Source organism: Hipposideros armiger, unplaced genomic scaffold (assembly GCF_001890085.2).
Source record: "Hipposideros armiger isolate ML-2016 unplaced genomic scaffold, ASM189008v1 scaffold_87, whole genome shotgun sequence".
In the NCBI taxonomy this organism is placed as follows: domain Eukaryota; kingdom Metazoa; phylum Chordata; class Mammalia; order Chiroptera; family Hipposideridae; genus Hipposideros; species Hipposideros armiger.
Genome location: NW_017731437.1, coordinates 435065 through 456198, shown reverse-complemented (window position 1 = coordinate 456198; position 21134 = coordinate 435065). Strand labels below are relative to the sequence as shown.

At 51.7% G+C, this 21134-nt stretch overlaps 2 protein-coding genes across 2 annotated transcripts in view; both read right to left on the bottom strand.

Annotated features, from left to right (window-relative positions):
* Positions 1–6471: 6471 nt before the first annotated feature.
* Positions 6472–15569, bottom strand: LOC109383630 (tripartite motif-containing protein 47-like). Its single transcript, XM_019644232.1, is given in 7 exon segments — positions 6472–9160; positions 10031–10093; positions 10303–10465; positions 11380–11610; positions 11804–11899; positions 12923–13699; positions 15564–15569. Coding segments are annotated over 7 exon segments (1884 nt in total). The 3' UTR covers positions 6472–8612.
* A 1253-nt stretch (positions 15570–16822) lies between these two features.
* The window catches only part of KCTD2 (potassium channel tetramerization domain containing 2), an 11587-nt gene continuing 7275 nt past the window's right edge, over positions 16823–21134 (bottom strand). The window contains exons 4-6 of the mRNA XM_019644455.1: positions 20496–20591; positions 18512–18637; positions 16823–17707 (exon numbers count right to left, since the gene is read on the bottom strand). Coding sequence (XP_019500000.1) covers positions 17678–17707; positions 18512–18637; positions 20496–20591 — 252 coding nt within the window. The 3' untranslated portion in view covers positions 16823–17677. The remainder of the gene's footprint in view (positions 17708–18511; positions 18638–20495; positions 20592–21134) is intronic.

The following is a 21134-nucleotide window of genomic DNA, read 5'->3' as shown; positions in this document are numbered from 1 at the left end:
CTTAAGACAACAGACATTTATTCTCTCACAATTCTTCATGCCTGAAGTTCAAGATCAAGGTGTTGGCGGGGTGGGTTTCTTCTGGATACTCAAAGGGAAAATGCGTTCCATGCCTCTCCCCTGGCTTCTGGTGACAGCTGGCAATCCTTGGCGTTCCTTGGCTGGTAGACGCATCACTCCAATTTCTACTCCGTCTTCTCTCTGTGTATGTCTCCATGTCTCTGTTTTCTTATAAGGACACTGGTCACTCGATTAGGCTCCACCCTACTCCAGTGTGCCCTCATCTTAATTAATTACATCTGCAAAGACCCTATTTTCAAGTAAGGTCATATTCTGGGGTTCCCAGGTGGACAAGAATTTAAGGAGGACTCTGTTAAACCCAGTGCAGGGGCCCAGTGTGCATCTGTGGCCTGATGGAGCCACCTATCCTCAGGGTGCAGCCCCAGGCCTACCTCCTCTGAGGGGTCTTCCATGGTGCTCTGACCAGCCTTTTCCCCCTGAGTCTCCTTCCTTGGGAACTCTGGGGATTTTGGCATTTCCTGCTAAATCTAAAATTTCTGCTGGGCACAGATCTACTCAAAGGAATTTCAAATCATCAAAGAGGCAGACTGTTGTATAAGATTGGCATTTAAACAAGCCCAGGTCTCTCCTAAAGTGAAACAAACATCTAGTCTACCCTCCCTCCACTCATGTCCCCCTCCAGCTCCTGCCCCAGCCCCCTCCACAGGCTAATGTCTCTTCTCACTGGGTCCCCTTCCACACACCCCCGCCTCCCTCCACCCTCTAAACCCGAACTTCTCTGCCCCTTCCGGTCATTCTCATGTTACCACACCCAATGGACATGTTTAATCCTCATCTGCCTAAAGCCCTGACCCCATCCACCCCTCTCTCCTTGGAATTCGCTCTTTCCTTGGCTTGGAGGACATCATTCTCTCCTGGGCTTCCTCTCACCTGTCTCACCCCTCCTGTTGTTCACTCTTGGCTTTTGAATGGCAGAGTTCCACAGGCTCTGACCTTCTCCTTCTCTCGCCACACCTTTTGCCTGTTCAGCCTAGATATCCAACCCGACACCTTCACCTGTGTGCCCCAAAGGTCCCCAAACCCAACATTGCCATGGACGCTGTGTTCCACTGCCCCCTGCCCCACCCCCACTAAACCTGGTCTGCCTTCAGCGCTCCCTATTTCAGTCAATGGCAGTGCCAGCATCCACTTCAGTGCCTGAGCCAAATCCCTGAATTCCCTTGACCTTCCATCCCTCTCACGCCCCATGTCTGACCCGATAACCACGTCCTGCTCATTTTACCTCTGACTATTTCTCCAATCTGACCACTTACCCTTATCTCTACCACCACCCTGCCAGACGAGCCACAGCCAGAGCATCATCCTGACTTTTTGCCTGAATAACCCCTGTCATTTCAGATTGCAGCTCAAGCATCACTTCTTCCAGGAAGCCTTCCCTGATTTCCCTGGTGAGGCTGGTTCTTTCAATTCTTTCTCTTCCTGGCACATCTACCTCTCCTCTTTGGCCCTTTCCACTATTGTGTGTTTATATTGATTTAAATCAGGAGTTGGCATACTTTATCTGTAAAGGGCCAAATGGTAGATTTTAGGCTTCACAAGCCCGACAGTGCCTGTCACAACTACTCAACCCTGCCAGTGTGGGCAAAAGCAGCCATAGAAAATCTGTAAACAAATAAGCATGGCTGTATTCCAATAGAGCTTTATTTATGAACACGGATATTTGAATGTCATACAAGTTTTATATGTCACCCAATATTATTCTTCTCTTGATCTTTTCCCCCATTAAAAACCGTGAAAACCTTTATCAGCTTACAAGCTGTACAAAAACAGGCGGCAAGCCATGCTGTACTGACTCCTGATTTAAACGATCTGTTATTAATCTCTGTCTCTTGCTATCACTAGGTCAGTAAGCTCCATGAGGCGGGGTTTGAGCCTGCCTTAGCTCACCACTGTGTCCCTACTATATGGGAAGAATTTCTTCCTTCTTTTCTGCCACCCAAACCCCAGCTCAATGAATATTTGTTGAATAAGTAAAAATAACCAGATAAATAGGTTAATCCATTAATGAGGTGGATAGTATTATTATTTTGCTTTTTTCAGATGAGGAACCTAAGGCACAGAGACATTAAGTAACTTGTCCAAGGTCACACAGTTGTAAGTGGCAGAGCCAGAATTTGAACCCAGAAGTCTGGCTTTGGAGTCTATGTGCTTAACCGCCACTTTAGTGTATGTTGAGGACTGTCATGGTGACAAGGTCAGTCTAATGTGGTAAAACAATTTGTCTCCACCCCGGCCAGCCACCACCCCCCTATCCTGCTGGTGCGCCCTCCATGTCTCAGGACAACTTCTCTTCTTTAGAGACACCTGGTGTGGGATGGCTCCTTGGTCATCTCTTCCCTGAAGAGCCTTTATCTCAGTGTGTGGTTAGAAGTTAGGGTCTCTCCCCCACACTCCCCAAGCTACTCCAGGGTGGAGACTGGGTCTGTCTTGCTTCCTACCACATCCCCCATGGGGAGGTCAGTGCCTGGCCCACAGAAGCTATTCAGGGGACATTTGTGGAACACTGGAGCATCTACAATGTGTGCGAAACACAAATACAACAAGGCACTTGTCCTCTAGCTATAGGTGAGGAAGATTCAGCTTCCAGAAGCACTTGACAGGGAACCAAAAGTCTTTTAATGGGTGCCCCTGGGCTTCTGACACTTTATGATTTATCTTGGCAACAGTGAGTGGCTGAGCAAATGTTATTTAACTTTCCATCATGTCCTGCGTGACAAGGGCTGGGGAGCTCCAGGAGGGGTGGCGAAGGGTTAAGAAATCACGAGTCAAAAGTGGAGTTTCTGCAGGCCAGGGGTCTTGTCTCTGCAGCCCTGATACTGGCAGGCGCATAACTTTTATTTACAACTGCCACAAAGAAGTCAATTTGAATATCTATACCCAGTTAATTGATTCAATTAGACTGGCGGCTGCTTCACTGAAACTCATTGTGATCAAGCTCGAGTTGTGCTTTCACACAAAGGTGAAACTCATCGTGATCAAGCACGAGTTGTGCTGTCGCACAAAGGTGAAACTCATCGTGATCAAGCACGAGTTGTGCTGTCACACAAAGGTATGATCTCCGGGATGGCGTCAGCATTCCGAGACCACCTGATAAGGAAGTTTTACCGAGATCATTCCCTCGGGTCTCAGCATTCCAAGATGCTTCCTTATGACTTCAAAGGATCAGTGCGCAGGAGCATTCGAGTGGGCAGCTGCACGGCGACATTTTCACTTGAAGCGTGTGGGTGAACATACACGACTAACAACATTACTAACAACAAGGGCATTTGGGGCATGACTGTTCTGGGTGCTGCAGGACATTTGGCATCCCTGATACCTCCCCCTGGTCCAGCTACTAAGTTCTAGTGGTGCCCCCTAGACCTGTGACAGCCTCAACTAGGGTGAGGTGAGTGAGGCAATCGCCTGGGGCTCCAAATTTGCAGAGATGCCAACAAAACTCAGTAATCAAGAAAAATGATAATTTAATGCAATATTTTTAGAAAATTAGGACAAACAACTATGGCCAATGGAGCAGTCACCTGGTTTCATGAGTAAAATTTTGTTGGGATCAGGGCCACCCTTAGTGCGAGGGGGTATGCAGTAGGCAGTACAAGCACCCGGTCAGATCTGGTTTTTATTTACAATTTTGATGTTCTGTTCCTTGCGGATTTTTGCATTAATTTTGATTTTGTAACATATTGCATTAAAATATTATTTGTCTTGAATCCTGAGTTTTTTTGCACCTCCCCTTAAATTTTGTGCCCGAGGTAAATGCCTCACTTGCCTCACCCTGGTCCAGGTGCGGCCTGAAACACACGACATTTCCCAAACAGCTGGCTTGAGAAACACTGGGAGTGTATCATCTTCAGCAAATATGATGTCCCTACCTATGCCATTTTACAGATTAGGAAACAGGTTGAGAGAGGTAAGTGTCTCTCTCCTCACACACCTGCTGAAGGGTCCACAGCCTCAAAGAATATTCAGGCTGGAGGGGAAGTCGAGATGGAAACAGGAGGAACAGGCAGGTGCTTTGCATCCACCTGGATACAGTGAACACGTGGACTTAGCTTCAGGAAGGAGCAAAGGAATGGCAAAGGGAGAAGGAAATGGGTGAGCAGCCATGTTTGGGCCACAAGCACCCAGGCTGACCTGTCCTAGGAAAGATCTATAATAAGCGGCTCCTGCCCTCCAACCTTTGGAAGGGTTCCTTCAGTCCTTGGGTCAGTGTTTACTAAGCACCTGCTATGTGGCAGGCATGGAGACTGAGATGAAGTACCCAGTCTGCCCCTAGTCAGATGAACTCACACATGAAAAATGTGGGTGCCAGGAGGGACGTATGCAGAGGGTGTTATGGGAGAAGAGAGGGGGAACCCCACCTGGCTTAAGGAGAGGGGCATTCAAGACCTGCTTCCTGGAACACAGCCCATCTTAGCTGAGTCTTAAGGACTAAGAGAAAATAATGAGTAAGGAGTAGGAGGTGAGGGGGGAAGAGCCCTCCGGGGAGAGGGGGCAGCATGAGCAAGGCCAGCAGGTGGTACAGCCACCCATCCTCAGGGTGCAGCCTGCGGGGGCAGAATGAAGTGGGGGCTGGTAAAGTGGGCCCATGAGAGCTACTGGGAGCTGTCTGTGGCAAGGAGCTGGGGGGTTGGGGTGGGAGTAGGACAGGGCCCGCAGGGCGGGTTGGAGAGGGTCCACCTCCTTCCTCGTAGGAAAAGCAGAGTTGAGCTGATGCTGTCTTGGGTGAGGTGCTCCTGACAGCCATCGGGTACCCACGCTATGCCCGGCAGGGCCTTTACCAGAGGCTCCCACAAATACCCTCTCCCTTCCACCCCCATCTGAGCACACCATCCTCTGCGGAGGGAAGGGTTAAGTCTCATTCCCTAGGCTCCTGCCACCTGGGCCTGCTTCCTGCTCCCCTGACCTGTAGGAAGAGGTGATAAGGGTGGACCCTACTTTGACCCTCCTGGGTTTTGGTGAAACTTGGGAGTTCCATGGAGGAAGCGACACCTGTGGCTTTGGATGGGTTGCCACTTGCCACCTCCCTCTAGCGGGAACCAGGGAAGGAGTTCAGACAAATCAAAGCTATAGGACAGATATGTAGGATGTAATATTACGCAGCCGGGGAACAAGCCATTTTTGCATTTTGAAAGTAACTTTGGAAAAGGTGTCCAGTGTGAGGTTGGCGGAAAATGTACAATATAAGTTGTAATTCTATCTTCTCTCTACATCTTGAGCTGATCTGTAGCTTTATCCACATAAGAAGACTGGAAAGAAAAGGAGAGGTTATCTCTAGGAGGACGGGATTATGGGAGGTTTCGTTCTCCTCTTTATGTGTTCTATAGTGTGTACATTTTCTACAATGAATGCATTATAGGAGAGGCTATGGAGCATAGTGGTTAAAAAAAAAGCAGACTGCCTGGCACCCCACAGTGTACAACTTTGTTACCTTGGGCAAGTCATTTAACCTCTCATCCTCAGGGTCCTCATCCATACGATAGGGAAAACTAATACATATTGATAGGGTCGTTATGAGGATTAAATGAGTTCATATTGCCATGAACATTTTGCCATGAACGGTGGCTGGCACATAGGAGGCACTCTGTGTTTGTTAAATAAAAGCAAAATTACTTTTATAGAAAAAGCAAAAGGACTAATTTTAAAATTACCCAATATAGGGCAGCCAGTTAGCTCACAGTGCTGGTTAGAGCACAGTGCTCATAACACCAAGATTGCTGGTTTGATCCCCACATGGGCCACTGAGTTGCACCTTCCACAACTGGATTGAAACAACTAGTTGACTAGGAGCTGATGGGTCCTGGAAAAACACTGTTCCCCAATAAAATCTTTAAAAATTTTTTGTTTTGCCCAATATAGGAACACAATCTTTTTGTAAAGAATAACAAGGAGGGCCGGCCGAGTGGCGCGTTGGTTAAGAGCTGCCTTGGGACACCAGCTCTGAGCAGCAGGGCCCCAGTTCGGATCCCACATGAGGGCCAGTGACACTGCCCTCTACAGCTAAGATGCTGAACAACAACTCAACCTGGAGCTGGGCTGCTATGAGTCGCCGGCAACGGCGTAGGCTGCAGCCCCTGCTGCAGTGGGCTGCCATAAGCTACCGTGTGTAGCCAGCAGCCAGCGTGAGTGGCTGGCAGCTGGTGTGAGCTGCCGTGAGTGGTCGTCCAGAGGCCGGCGACCGATCTACCTCACCCGGGAGGAGCGCAATGATAATACCAATATGGGCCAGTGAAGCAACGTCCTCCACAACTAGACTGAAGAACAAAAGGACAGCAACTTGTCTGTTCCCCTTCCCCCAATTCCGCCCAGTGCTGTTCCCCTCCCTCAATTCCTCAATAGAATCTAAAAAAAAAAAAAATTACAAGGAAATTTTTAAGTGAAATAACCCTTGGAGACAGATTGTTTTACAGCCTGTTTGGACTCATACTAAACAAAGTATTCCTTGCGTGCTAAGGCAGGAGCCGGACGGCATGGCAAGTGTGTGGGCAGCGTTCCAGGGACGGTCCCCTCCCTGGTTTCTCTACAGTGGGGGAAAGGGGAGCGGGAGGGTTCACTGATGTGGATTATCCAAGAGCACTGGCTGATGTGCACCCACAGGTCCCCCCTGTGATGTTTTCCTATGAGGCAAATGCTGAGTCATGAGCAAACAACCCTGACATTTTGGTTTGATGGCCAACCTCACTGACATGCACGCCTGCTTGCCATTTGGCTTTTTGAAATACTACAAAGTATTTGTGGACCCCCAGGACTATCACTGTGGACCCCTACAGGCCTAGGAGCTCTAAATGAGGAACTACTATTTAAGAAAGCCAATGACATTCCTCTTGCATTCGGATGTGATTTTGTACCATGTGCCTGAGGGTGTCACAGTTCGGGGATTACACACCACCCTACTCTGGAACTACATGTTCCTCCAAGCCGGAAGGAGCTGGCCAGGGCCACGCCCCCTCCTTGTCAGCTCCCTCACGTGGAAGGACGCTGAGACCCACGCAGCTAGCCAGAGCAGGCCCCTGTCCCCTCGGATCACGCATGCACCTCCTCAGCGTCATGACCTTGCCCGAAGCCTGCAACCCCTGGATCTGAGAAGAATGAGGATTGAGGGTGGGGTGGGGAGGCAAGAATTAGGTATTTCGGTGTGAAAGTTTTCTCCTCAATATCAGGGAAAGGTTTCGATTTCATTCCTGCCCATCCACACGGGCAGCAGCCCAAGGGGAAAAGTGGTTGGGATTGCTGCTGAAGGACGTCTGCAAGGAGGAAGGCCAGGGAGAGACCCTAGCCAAGGCTTGCTCAGAAGAGCCAAAGGGTGCCCCTGTTGTGCCGCCCCAAACCACCACCTCCTAAACAAGAAATGAGGGCGACTAATCCCCCCAGAACAGGCCCCATGGAGATGGAATTCAGGCACATCTCCTTGGGGCACCGTTTGGCCTGTGTCTGGAACTACATTGCCCTAGGGATTTTCTTCCATGGCTTGTATCATTTCAACTCTTCAGAGCCAATCATTAACCTTACTGAGAACCCCCGGATGAGAAGCTACGGGAACAAGTGGCTGATTGAGGCTGGAAATTCAGAGGCAGCTTCCCCAGAGGGGTGTCCCCAGTCATGCTCCTGCCAGGGTCGCAGGGCAGTGGCCTGGCAGGGGTCTAGCCTCTCAGGCAGATTTCTACACACCCTGCTGGGCAGGTGGAACAGGAGAGGACTGGGCGAGGAGGAAGTCCCTTTGTCTTCCCACAGTGTTACCCTCTGGCAGTTGAATGGGCTGGGCCTGGGGCTGGGGGCGGGGAAAGCAGCTTTCGGGAACACTGAGGAGGGCACAGAGTGGTTTAAGGTTTGCCAACCCAGGATAGCCTCAGCTCCACATCACCTCTGGGCTATAAAACACCAGCTGTGTAAGCAGCTTAGCTCTGAGCAATAGGGTCAGCAGCCCCAGCCCGGCTCTGGACCTAGGCCCTCAGCCGTTCTGTTTGGGTCTGAGATCTGCCTGCATTCTTCTGTTTAACTTCTAGCCCCCAGTTAAGCCAGTAACCCCTACCCCAATCTGTAAGTGCCACTTCTCGGTCTGGCCACCTGAGGGGGAGGAGCCCAAGAGAAGCCACCTGGTCCAAGCCCCACCCATGCTCAGGCCACGAGACCTTTGGGGACAGGTACCTACCTCCCTGGTGCTGAATGGTCAGGACCAGCCTGGATAACCAAGGCCAGTGGCCTCTGACTGGTTCTGGGTAGTTGGGAGTGGTGATAGGCTGTGCACCCAGGTCAGAAATGCCCCCTCCAGAGGCCACAGGACTGTCCCCGGTCCCAGGGAAAGTCCAGCGCCTTCTGTAGCTGGGGGGGACAGACAGGTCTGCTTGTTTTCTGGGGTTCCCAGGGCCACTGGGCGGGTGGGTGCCGCAGGAGAAGTCCAGCCAGCGGGTTCCACGGCAGGTTCACCACCCACCCCTTAACCCCCAGTCAGGTGACCCCGAGGGCCGGCCACCCTCCCGGGTTCCCCTCCCCGCGGCGCCCCAGCCAGCTCTGAAGTCCAGCTTTTATTTGCCGCCCGCCTACACCTGCTTGAGTGTGACCAAGGCGCCGCTGCAGACCATGACCGGCGGGTAAAGCAGCTCCAGGAAGGAGGCGAGGCAGCGGTAGATGAGGCTGACGCTGCCGGCCTCGCCGTAGAAGGACAGGCAGCCGGCGCTGCAGTCGAGCGCCACGCCGAGCGTGCGGTGGTGGCCGCCGTGCAGCACGGTCTGCGTGTTGTTGTGCCACACGGAGAACTTGAGCGAGTCCCACTCCAGGCACCAAGAGTACGGGTTGCGGCCCAGCAGGTAGACGATGTTGCGGGGCGGGCGGCCGCTGAGTGGGGCGCTGCGGCGGTGGGTGACGCCCAGGCACACCCACGAGTTGGTCACTTCGGCCTCCCAGTAGTGGCGGCCCTCGGACAGGCTGCGCGAGCACAGCACCTGCAGCCAGTGCTTGGAGCCCGGGAAGGGGCAGCCAGCGGCATAGCGCTCCAGGAGGATGCCCAGGTTCAGCACCGAGTGAGTCTCCTTGGACAGGAAGAGCTCCTCGCTGGCCGTGGCGGGGTCGAAGTTCATGTTGCAGTAAGCTGGGAGGAGGAGACAGGGGACAGGCGACAGGAAAGGAAGCCAGGGTCAGCAGCCCCAGGGCGGAGCCTGGGGGCCTGGAGAAAGGAGGTGCTGAGTCTCATGGTATTTACTAGAGGTTTCCAAGTGCTTCCACCCTTAGCTCCTAGGAGTGGCCCCTCTATTCCCTCCCCTGGCTTCCAGTCTCCAAATGGGGGTGGCGGGAGGGCACTGATAAGAGTCTAGCAGGATGAGTTGTCCGAAGGTCCACTGTTCTAGAGAAGTTGAGAACCGAGTCCTTCTCCCTGACCTCACCAGATCCTAATATAGTCTCCTTTTTTATTTATTCAGGATGCAAGACTGAGTGGAACTGAGGGAGAGTCAAAGGCTCCTGGAGGGGGTCACTCAGAGGGTTCACCAAACGCAACACAACCTTGACCCTGGAGATTTCAGAGAAGTCATTGGGATTTGGCCCCCAGTCCAGCCTGGGAGAGGGAACATCAAACAAAAAGGGAGATTGTCTGAGGAAGAAATGGACAGGGTGCTCCAAGCTGGCTTGGCTTAATGCCCAGGGGAGGCTGGCAGGCACCCAGCTGAGGGCAGAGGTTTGTGCCACACCCCAGTGCCTGGGAGGGTTGGTGAGCCGGCCTCTGGGCAGGAGGTGGGGCCTTGCCCCACCCACAGGGGTTGGACTGGACAAGCCTTTTCCCTTCCCTATCAGGGCCTTGGAGTCCCAAGCCGCCGGTCCTTCTGAGGTCTCCAGGCAACAGAGAGCTGGCAGAGTCCTTCTGGAGGCCTGACCTGAATGGAGGTGGAGCTGGGGAAACTGAGGCACCCGGGGCCCTGCTGTTTCCTTCCCGCCCTGGGAGCGGACCCCAGTACTGAGGACTCACACTTGAGAAGTGTTTTCCTGTCCACGGCTGGGGGCAGCACCTCATAGGAGTTCATTTTAAGGCCTGGGATAGATGGAGGGGCTTTGCTGAGGACACTCTCACAGCCCAACATCCTTTCAGAGAGGGCACGGGCTTCCGGGAGGCTGTGTCACCTGGGGAAGGTGCACACGGGCAGGCAGGGCCCTCTACAAGTGCCCGGGACCCCACCCACTGCCCTGTAGGGCCGTCCCACCCCCAGAACCTCCAGTGGCCCCAGGCTACCAGGTACTGACCCCGCAGGAGAAGCTGGTTGACAAAGCTGAGACCCACATCCACCAGCTGGCTCCGGAACTCCGCCAGGGTCTCTGGCAGCTGGAGAAAGTTCTGCTTCTCTTCACAGTTGGTGCCCATCAGGGGTTCCATGCAATCTGGGAAGTGCTTTAGCCTGGGGAACTCCTGCATGCAGGGCGGGGCCAGGGACCAGGCAGATGCCAGGAGCGCCTGCTTATGCCAGGGGCTTGGTGGTGTCCAGAACCATGGGGCAGGTGGAGAAACTGCCCCTTTTCAAACCTGGACATCTCCCTCCCCTGCTTCTGGTTGTTTGGACATCTTACGGTAGGGCTTTGCCAAAGGCACAGCCACTGAGTCCTAGCACATTAAGCAAAGTGGATTTTTAGAAAACTATGGGGGGAGGGTGTTTTTGAGCCTTTAATTGCTTAGTAAAAACCTTTGTCAAATGCTTCCTGTTGTGTGTGGGGGCCAAGGTGAGCAATAGCCCCAGAAATCTGCTCAAGGGTGTGATGGCTGCTGAAGAAAGGAGAGCTGTGCTAGGAGTTCCCAAGCACAGGGTTTGGGCAGCCTGGGGACCCCCCAACAGAGAAGGGTTTTGCCATCCCCCCACCCCCTCCACCCCGAACTCCACCAGCCACCCTGCCTGGCACCCTCTTGCAGCAGCACCAGATCAGGCTGAGGGCCGGGCCAAGGCTGAGGAATGAAAAGGGATTTCAATCCAGGCTTCGTAGATTGTTCTGGTCTCACTTCCAGTGCTGCCTGGGCTAGCGGGAAGAAACCTAGACTGTCAGATGGCCAGAATCCTAAGGTACACCCCATGTGTTCCAGGGAAATGGAGGCAGGGAATTTAGGGTAAGGCTGGGCACTGAGATGGAGGAAGCCAGGAGTGTTGATGGAAGCTCAAGATGGATGACCTGGCACGGGAGGCTCCCCAAGGCAGGGAAGTGGACAAATGAAGCCACCCCAAACACTGATCCCCGAGTCCCAGGTCTGGGCAGGTCTGGTGTGTCAGTGGGTGGAGGAGGAGTGGAGGTTGTGACAGCACCTAGGGCAGAGGTGGGGGTGGGGTGGGGTCTTGCCTGCAGAAACTGCTGGTCACTCTGGTTGGCGAGCAGGGTGCAGCCAGACGTTGTCCCCTCCAGCTTTAGGAGCCGGTTGTGGCTCTGCTGGACGGTGCTGCCCACCTTCCCCAGGGCAGCTGCCTCCTCTGTATCCACAAAATCTAAGACCTTCATCTGCAGCTGTTTGACCTCCCGGATGATCTCTGAGAAGCAGTAGTTCACCTCATCACGTGTTGTCTGGATCAATTTCTGGGGGGTTGGAGGGGAGGGTGCATGGAGAGGCATCTCTGAGCCCCACTCCCGTACCCTCATTGTCATGGCCTAGACATCCTGACCCTGTTGGCCTGGCCCCACGCCATCCACTCCAAGCCCCGAGAGTCCCCTCAGCCTGAGGCAGGGCACTGGGGAAGCCAGGGCTGAGGGTGGGCTGGGCCACCCTTACCGAGAGGAAGGCCACCTGCCCTCGGTGCTTCCGGCTGTCGGAGGTGATCATTAGCATCTGGTTCTCCACGTTAGCCTGGACCTGCCGCACCTCGACCTGGGAGGGAGTGGGGGGAGGAGAGGGCCCCCGATTGACGGACGACCTAGGAAAAGCCCTTCTCTGAGCAGCTCCATATTCAAGCCCAGAAGAGACATACCACTTACATTCTAAAGAGGTTTCAATGAGAATGAGAAAGACCAGAGCTTAAGGGTAGCTGGCCGAGGGTCTCTTACTCCCTGAGTACCTCTCTCCCCATTCTTAGGAGTCAGGTTCTCCACGGTGATGACCATCAGTGTCCCGTCACAAGAAGGGGCTGTGGGGGATTCAGTGGCTTGAAAGGTCTGGGAGGCAGTGGGTTAAGGAGTGGCACCTCAGGTATGCAGCCCTGGGCTCCCCGGGACAGTGCTGCCAGGCACAATTCCTTCTCCACAAGCCTTTAGTCTCCACCTATTCTAGCAATGGGCATTTTCATGTTTTACAATGTACAATAGAACTGTGCTATTCCAAGTGCCTGTACATGAACTGCCACTGGCCCACAACAAATTAAGAAGCTCGTGCCAAACAATAAATCAACACACTGCTGCTTCCTTCACTGAGAAAAGAGTGGCAGCTAACATCAACAGTGTGATGAGCTGGCGTACATTCCAGCACAAGCCCCTTGCCATGGGCCATGAAAGCTGGCTATATTGGAATAGCACTGTTACAGAATATACACGATAAGAATATCTAACATCTAAGTATTCCATTATGAAAAGCAAGAAAGTATATTAAACAAAATTTGAAAATAGAGAAAAGGAAGGGGACTCGCCCAACCTAACATGACATGTTTGTATTTTGATGTTTTCTTTCCGCCTTTATCCTATGCAAGAAATTGAACACAGGACTCACACGTGCGATCCTTACTCATTTAACTTGCCAGCATTGTCTGATGGCACAGCATGACCCTCATGACCATCACTTTAATGGCTGCAGAATTTTCTTCCAAGGAAAGGTGTACCCGGGGCTTGCAAAAGGCCTCGCCTTCAGTCAAAGACTCAGAACTAGGAGACCTCAGGCTCCTCCCCGCACCCCCAGCCTCACCTCCTTGTGGGCTCGCTCCTACCCCAGGGGGACAGTGTCGTGGTTCTTGTGCTTCTCCAGCACACAGGTCCCGCACACGCAGCAGCCTTCCGTGCGGCAGTACAGCCTCCGCAGCTTGTGATGCTTCTGGCACAAGCAGCTCTTGAGATCCCACACGGGATCCAGCAGCCGGTGGCCCTGGAACATCTGGTCCTCAAAGTGGCTGCGCAGGTGCTTCTCGCACAGGGAGGCCATGCACTCCAGGCACGACTTGACTGACTTGAGCTTCTGGGGGCCACAGAAGTCGCAGGGCATGTCCCTGGGCCCAGCCAAGTTCCAAGAGGACCCCAAGGTCTGGCCCCTGGCCTGGGTGATGCAGGTCACCATCTCCTCCAGGACGACATTCTTGCAGAGGCGCGGCCTGGAGGGGAAGCTCTCTCGGCACTGGGGGCAATAAAGAGTCTCACCCGTGGTAGCCTGGTGGTCCCAGAAACCTTGAAGGCAGGTCATACAGAAGTTGTGGCCACAGGCGGTGGTGACTGGGTTGTGGAACACCTCCAGGCAAATGGGACAGACGACTTGATCCTCAAACGTGCAGAGATTGCTGATGGTACTTATTGGGAGCTGGCCTTGGGGAGGTCTTGAGGGCTGGGGAGGGGGCTGCGGGGCTGGGACATGGTCCTGGACTAGCCCCGGGAAGACAGAGCAAAGCCATGTAGAAGCCAAGGCAGGAGCTGAGGGGCCTTGGAGGGTTGCACCAGTCCTCTTAGAAGCAGCTGTCTGCCCGTGCTGGTCACGCTTGAATTATGACGTCAGGAAGCAAAGCTGCTGGCAGATTTGAGGGGAGCCGACTTGATAGGGAGACCACAAAACAGCAGCCAAAGGAAAAGGTGAGAAGGCAGTTGTCTGGTCCCGAGAGATGTAAAAGGATGGGTGGGGACACACTGGACTGATAGGGACCGTCCCAGCAGCTGGTGACGTGGGACTAGGCATGAGGCCCCTGTACCTGTGCCCAAGGATGCTTTTCCTTCCCTCCCCAGAGCAGCCAAGCCTTGGGCTCCCCGACATGCAGCGAGTTGCACCTAAGTACCTGTGCTTCCTACCTTTCTGCCAAGGAGTGGTTCCTTTCCCTTGTCATGTGACTGCTCTCTGCCATCCACTCTCTTGTCCAGGATTTGTTCCGGGAATTAGGGCTAGGACAAGGGGAACACAATCCCCAACTTATGCCCCCCAGCATGGGTTGACCAATGACAGTCCCTGTAGCCCACGCCCCAGCATTCTGCTTGTGATGTCAGCAGGGCAAAAAGTGTGCCACTGGATTTGGGGTGCCGATGCATTGTCTCTTGATGGTTACTTGACACCTCACATCTCTTAACTCAGCCTCCACCTTGCAGAGAAAATGGGCACCTCGTCACTTCCTCTCTTCCAGGAAGACTGTTTTTCCTTTAAAACCCATCTCATACTCCTCCCCTTGTCTCTTGCCAGCTCTCTGGGGGGTAGCCCGTCTGTCCACCTTGTCTCAGACCGCTCCCATCCTTTCAGATTCAGTAAAATGAAAGTGAGGAGGAAGACGGCCCAGCACCCTCCGGGCAGTTTTAGCAGGAGAAATCAGGACTTTGTCAGAAGCCCTGCTAGAGAAGATGCAGTGACCCTCCCCTCCAGAGAGCAGTTTGAGAATCATTAATGGTGCCAGTGGGAGCCAAGGAGCTTGCAGTACTGGAAAACATACAACGGTTTCAAGATTCAGATGTTTGTTTCATGTATTTATTGACCAAAAAAAAAAAAATGTCACATTTCAGACTTTATTCAAACACACAAACAATAACAAAGGCCACCCACAAGTGACAGCCATGGTCCCTAAGGTCTGGATCAAAGGCCATGCTGGAGGGTGCGGGTGTCCTCTTGGTCCCCCTCCTACAGCATCTGTCCCTCCCTCCCCTGCACCTGACACCCGAGAGCAGCTGAAGCTGTGCAGACACGCAGTCACTCTAGAGGAGGCTGGGCGCCCCCTCACTGCCAGGGGTAAAGCACAGGTTTACCTGAGGAAGACAGAAGCACGCCACTGTGTTGTCACTCAGGGGATGCCAGGCTGCTCCTTGGACCCGGCCTGCAGCCTCAGAACTGGGCAAAGAATGAAGCAGGGAGGCACTCCCCACTTAGCAGCACGGGGCAGCTGGAGAGTGTGGGTCACTGGTCATTGGCACCCCCAAACCAATGGGGAGACCTCTCTCTGAAAATATCAACTGGACTCTGCTGGGGCGATGAAGACTTTCAAGAAGACACACCAATTTGGTTCATCAAGGGTCTGGGTAAAACACTCTTCCAGAAACCTTAAGAAATGAATCATCCTGAGATTTCAGGAACATTGGAACAATTATCACTGGGTCGCCATGAGGAGGAAAACCTGGTGAAAGACAGCCATCTAGGAGATAAGAAATATCACTATCTGTTTCTCAGAGCACTTAGCAAGGGGCTGAGCAGTCTTTTCACAGGATCCAGTGAAGAATTTGAAAGGAGAAACAGAAGTAGCAGGGGCTTGCCCATGTCCGCCCTCCAGCCCCTCCTCACTCGTTCCGCTGGCCTGGGACCAGGGGCTGGTCCTATCAGGCACGCCCAGGAAAGCGCTTGGCTGGGCTTCTCCTTTCGGTCTGATGTTACTCACTCGCATGGGCCACACAGCACCTCTTCCAAGTCCTCTGTCCTACTCTGGTCCGAGCAGCTTTTCCTTGACACACATCTTTATTTTTCTGAAAAGGTGACTGCTTTCCTTATAGAAGTTCCTCTAATACTTTACAGCTGTCAAAATCCCGGGCATCTGCCAGACTTCTGAGATGCCAACACGCACGCTCACATTGGTGTGCAGACGCACGCATTTCTACCCTACTTTACACACAGGGCAATAAGGTCGAAGTGAGGATGCTAGGCATGGGCCGGCTGCAAGCGCCAGACATTTGGCACAGTCTATAGTCATTTCCAAAACTTAAGAGCCCAGACCCACTTAGTAAGCAGTTGAGCTGTGCAGCGCAGAGAACCTCAGTTGTTTTTTTTTTAAGATTTTATTGGGGAATTGGGAAAGGGGAACAGTGTTGGAAAATTGGAACAGCCTAGTTGTTGTCCTCCAATCTTAGTTGTAGAGGGCGCAGCTAGCTCAGCTCCAAGTCCAGTCGCCATCCGGCTGCCTGTCAGCAGCTTGCGGCCGCTCAGCTCAAGGTGCCATGTTCAATCTTAGTTGCGCATGGGCATAGCCCACCATCCCATGCGGGAGTCAAACCAGCAACCTTGTTAGGAGCACGTGCTCTCACCAGCTGAGCCATCCTGCCACCTCGGCTTGGGTGCAGCTCACTGGCGCACGTGGGAATCAAACCGGTGACCCTGTTGCTCAGAGCTCGCGCTCTTAACCAACTGAGCCACTGGGCCGGCCCCGAGAACCTGTTTTGAAGGAACCCAGGAGTGGCGAGCTTGGTGGCTTTTACAGATGGACATTCGTCAGAGGCGCCTCCTCTCCTCTCCCCTGGACCGTGCACCACACTGTGCAAGTCGAGGGGAATCAGAGTTCTCAGGCCCCCATGCGTTCAATGACTGCTCACCAACAAGGCCCAGGTACAGACTCTGTGGCCACAGCTTTGCTCTCCCTGATCAACAAGCGTTTGATCTTTGAGGACATGGAAAGAAGTGACAGGGAGGGGTGGGGTCAGGAATTCGGGGAGTCCTCAGATTTCAATTCAACCAGTGGGGAAGGTGTGGGGTCACTGACACAGCTGTGGGGCAGGTTTGCCAAGGTTAGAAACCAAGAACAGACACAAATGTCACACATTCAGTCAAGGCATCTTCAAGAGACAGTCACAGAAATAACTCTTTTGGAAACTACAACATAACACATTTGGCAGCTCTTAAAGAAACAGCCGTCCCCACCCCAAGCCATCAGAGGGTTCAAAGTCCCTTTATTCCAGTTTAAAAAGTCAGGGAAGGAAGATGGGCCAATGGAGGGTAAGAAAAGGCTGCAGGAAGCAGTTACACCAACTACCTAAGGCTCCCATCTGCCTGATTCAGTGCAGGATGCCACCTGCCCAAAACCTCCTCTTGGGGAGAAGACAAGCTACCTGGAGGGTCCAGGCTGCCAGAGACAAATGAGGCAAAACTGAATGCCCCAAACCCGAGCAGCAATCCCCAACTTCCAACCACAAGCAACGATACCCGCCTCCCTTCCTCAGAGGCTTTGTTCATAGGAATGTGGGGGCCTCTGTCAATGCTATCCTTTATCCAAACCTCAATTCAGTTTGATGAATGGAAGCTAGAATCGTTTGTATCTGCTCCATTCGTTCAGGGTGCATAGGATGGGAAGGAATGTCAGAGAGCGGCTGCCAACATCCGTCGTGGCACGCAGGTGAAAACATGGCACAGCTCAGGGACAACCCTCTCTCATTTGCTCCAGCTTTTACAGGCACATGCAAGGAGCTAGGTCTTCCGTTTCCTCTCCCCAGACCTCCACAGGGCTACCACTGGAGCCCAGCCCAAACGCTGCTATAAAGATTTGTTAGAACACTGGCTAAGACAACAAAAGCAGGTTTCTGAAAAGGTATTCTGCAGCTGGAAGCTACATCTGTCTTCAGGTTCCTGTGGGTGGGTGGGGATTCCTTTGGTTTTGACCAGAACACTCTCCACTGGGGGCCAGGCTCAGCTTTGCTTTGCAGTAGCTCGGTGACTGTACAGGAGCGAGATTTAACTTCACAGAGATGCTCTGCTGGGGTGCTTTCTTGATGTTTCGGATTCTGGAGTTTACATCCGTGATCCTCTCTCCTGAAGAATCTAGAAGTGGAAGGTGGGGGAGAGGGCTGAGGCCTGTGGATGCAGGCGGAGGGGGTGCTAAGCAGGCTGCTGAGGGAAAAGCAGCAGATGCACAGCTGCTTTCCACTGGGTCCATGAGCAGCACCACATGCCTTGCTACGCATGGAGGAGGCAGGACTGGAGCCCCGGCCCTCCTGAAGCACTTTCGTTGTGAAAGGCTCTTGCTGAACATGGCTGCACAACTGTGCTGCCAGAGCGCTTCTCCCCGCGGAAGGAAAGGGGTCAGCACGCTGCGTGCCGGCGATGTGCAGTGGGTGTGTGAGGGGCTCCCTGGAGGAAAAACGATATGACAGTATACAACGATTTTCCAGTAACTTAGGAAGGGAAAGAGTCACCAAGGTAACCAAATACTTTTTCTCTTGAGGCAGAGGAGAGGGAGAGACGAGAGACAGAGACAGACAGAAAAAGAGAGAGAGAGAGAGAGAAACAGTTTCAAATAATAAAGGCAAAATACTTTCCAATTTTGAGTTTCAGAATTCTCACCTTGTAGTAATTAATGGCAACTAAGCTTTTCTTTTTCACTGACCTGACAGAGGCTGGGAAAAGTACACACTATTCCAAATCATGTTTCCTAACTAAAAACTCCTGTCATAATCATAAATCTTGATTTAAATTACAAGAGGGAAAAGATCAAAATGAAGGGGAAATGCACAGCTGGCTTGAGAAGGAAAGGGAAGAACAGGTGAGTGACAGTTCAGGCAAAGCCTGTGGAAGGGCTGGGCACGAACGAGCCAGAGACAAAACTCTGCTGAAGTGACTTCTTACCTTCGCCTTCTCACTCGGCTCTATGACAATGCCATTGGTAGAATTATTTAGTTCTCTGGAGACAACACAGAGGAATTCTGCCTGATCCTCATTTCCATAGTTATAGGACGATCCAATGCTGATTAGCTGATCAAACAAGAATACAGTGAACATACAGTAGTGATCTTAAAATACTAAAGTGTCACACAAATTAAACCCATTTCCTGACTGAGCTTTTTAGTTTTGCTTCTCAATGGATGAAGAATTCTCTGGGAGCATCGAGGCCTCAGGGGATAACTCGATCTGTTATTCATCAGGTGTCATCAATGAGGGTTCCCCAAAGAGAAAAGTCTGAGTTCTGCCACTGTCCCCTGAAAAACCCCAAAGGCAGCTAGCTACCAGGATTAACATGATCACACCCCCTCCAGCAAACACGGAGGGGAAATGAATGTTTCTGTGAAAAAAAATGGACACTTGCTTTAGCCAAAACCTACACGGCGCTGGCTCCTCTTTAAGTAGAAGTCCTAGACAGGAGACTGGCATTCGAAGGCTCTGGAAGCACCAAGCAAACCACTGAAGAGCTACTATATGCCACTGGCACTTGTAACCTTTTTGGGGAAATGAATTCAGGATTTAATGCTAAATAGGCAACACAAGGCTGGCCGAGTGGCTCAGTTGGTTAAGAGCTTGCTCAAGAGTGTGAGCACTGAGCAACAGCGGTTCGAGTCCTGCCCAAGCTGAGCTGCCGCTGAGCTGCCAATAGGTGGCAGGATGGCTCAGCTAAAAAAAAACCAAACAAACAGGCAACGCATATGCAGAGAGAGAAGCTGAGCTCAAGGGTGAGGTTGCCCGGGTGTGCACGTGGGACCCCAAGTCGGGAGACCATGACTGACTGGCTGTATGGCTGGGCTGAAGACACCTCAGCCTCTTTGTGCCCCAACTTCCTCATCCATATAATGGAGCCAAAGGGAGCATACTTTGAAGTCCTACGGACATTAGTTAAGATGAGAAAAATAAGATTAACAAGTATTCACTGGTTTCACAAAGAATACTTTTAAGAAGTTTTTATGATATCCTTTGCAGGGAGAACTACTTCTGGAGTGGCAGTATGACATTCGAACCCACACGTGAAGGGCACACACACAAGGCAGAACTGAGTCTGTAGTGGAAGGTAGATGTGAGGAATAACCCAGTATCGGTTCTGAAGACAGATGCAAATACTAACTTTTATGTGAGAAGGTAACTTTATGGTGACAGTTTCAACTGACCTCTGAAACTCTACATAAAAATAGGCATGGTGCATACAAAATTATAATATAGCCATTGTATTTATGCTCATCCACCCTGTGTTTTGAAGACAACAGATGAACTGAACAAGCCTGCCATCTAATGGAAGAAAATAGTAAAATTCTGACTTTTCTGGCTTTGTTTTGCTACCTCAATCATAACCACAAAGCTACAACAGACAGCCTGGTGGGAAATGACCACGCCACGCTTCTCATTACACTTGATTCCTTTCGCATCACACCAGCTCACCATGCTTTTTACGACAGATTACATATATACTCAGAGTGACAAAGTTCTGATCCAGGGTAAGGAAAAGAAGGGTTACTGTTCAATCGTAGTCGTCTTTTAGTACTTATTCTAGAATGTGTCAACAGAGCACTTATGAAAAAAACCCCTCTCACGGGAAAAGTACAACCAGAGAAAGCAGCACTTTCAAGCCCGAACAAGCTGCTGCCTCCCTCTTGGCACAATCAAGTTGAAACTTTGGGTATGAAGCCGGGAGACATGACACTAGTCTCAGTTCCGCCAAACTCATCATGTACTACTGAGCAAATAACCCACAGCAAGCGGCTCTCTGTCCCCAGGTTTCTGAACAGGATCATGTGAACCCAGCCTTACCCAACTCCCAGGGTCATTAACTGGCTACAGACAGTGATGTTTGCAAAAGTGTGCAATCCTAGGCTAAGACACGGGGATTGCTACCACCTAAGGAACATACCTGTTCGAATTTCCAACCATCAGACATAGTGGAGACCATCTGCGTGAGCTCCTCTTCTTGGCACTGCAGGACTCTGTACACATGCTTCACGGGGCCCTGTGACAACCACCAACAGACTTTGAAGAACAGTTTCAAGGACACGACAGTTTGCAGCAGCCTCGGTGAGGCGAAAAGAATAAACACAGAAAAGAAGCCTGCTTGGAAGTTTTTTCTTGGCAGCCGCCCTCTATCCCCTTTTTTACAAGCAGCATTGTAGTTTTTCAATAAAAACTTATCCAAGGAAAGAGAGAAAGGGTCCCAGGATATGAGTCAGTGGGGTAAATAATTCTGAGGTTCAGAGGGGTGAATTATGTGCTTCGAGGTCATCTACTCCCCTAAATAGAAAACAGAGTCAAGTTCCTTGGACCCTTGGACAAGAAAGCCACATTTTAAGTTGTTCATATCTGACAGACGTATTGAAAACGTAGACCATATTTTGGTTTACTGAGTGACACCTTATTATGGTAATAATATATTAAATAGGAGTCCCATAATATACAGTTAAGCTATCTTTACCCTCTGCTGATGCCGCCTAAAAGTGAAAGTGTCTCAGTGTTAAATGCTATCGTTCCTGCTACAGAGAACGGTGGTATAATAAAA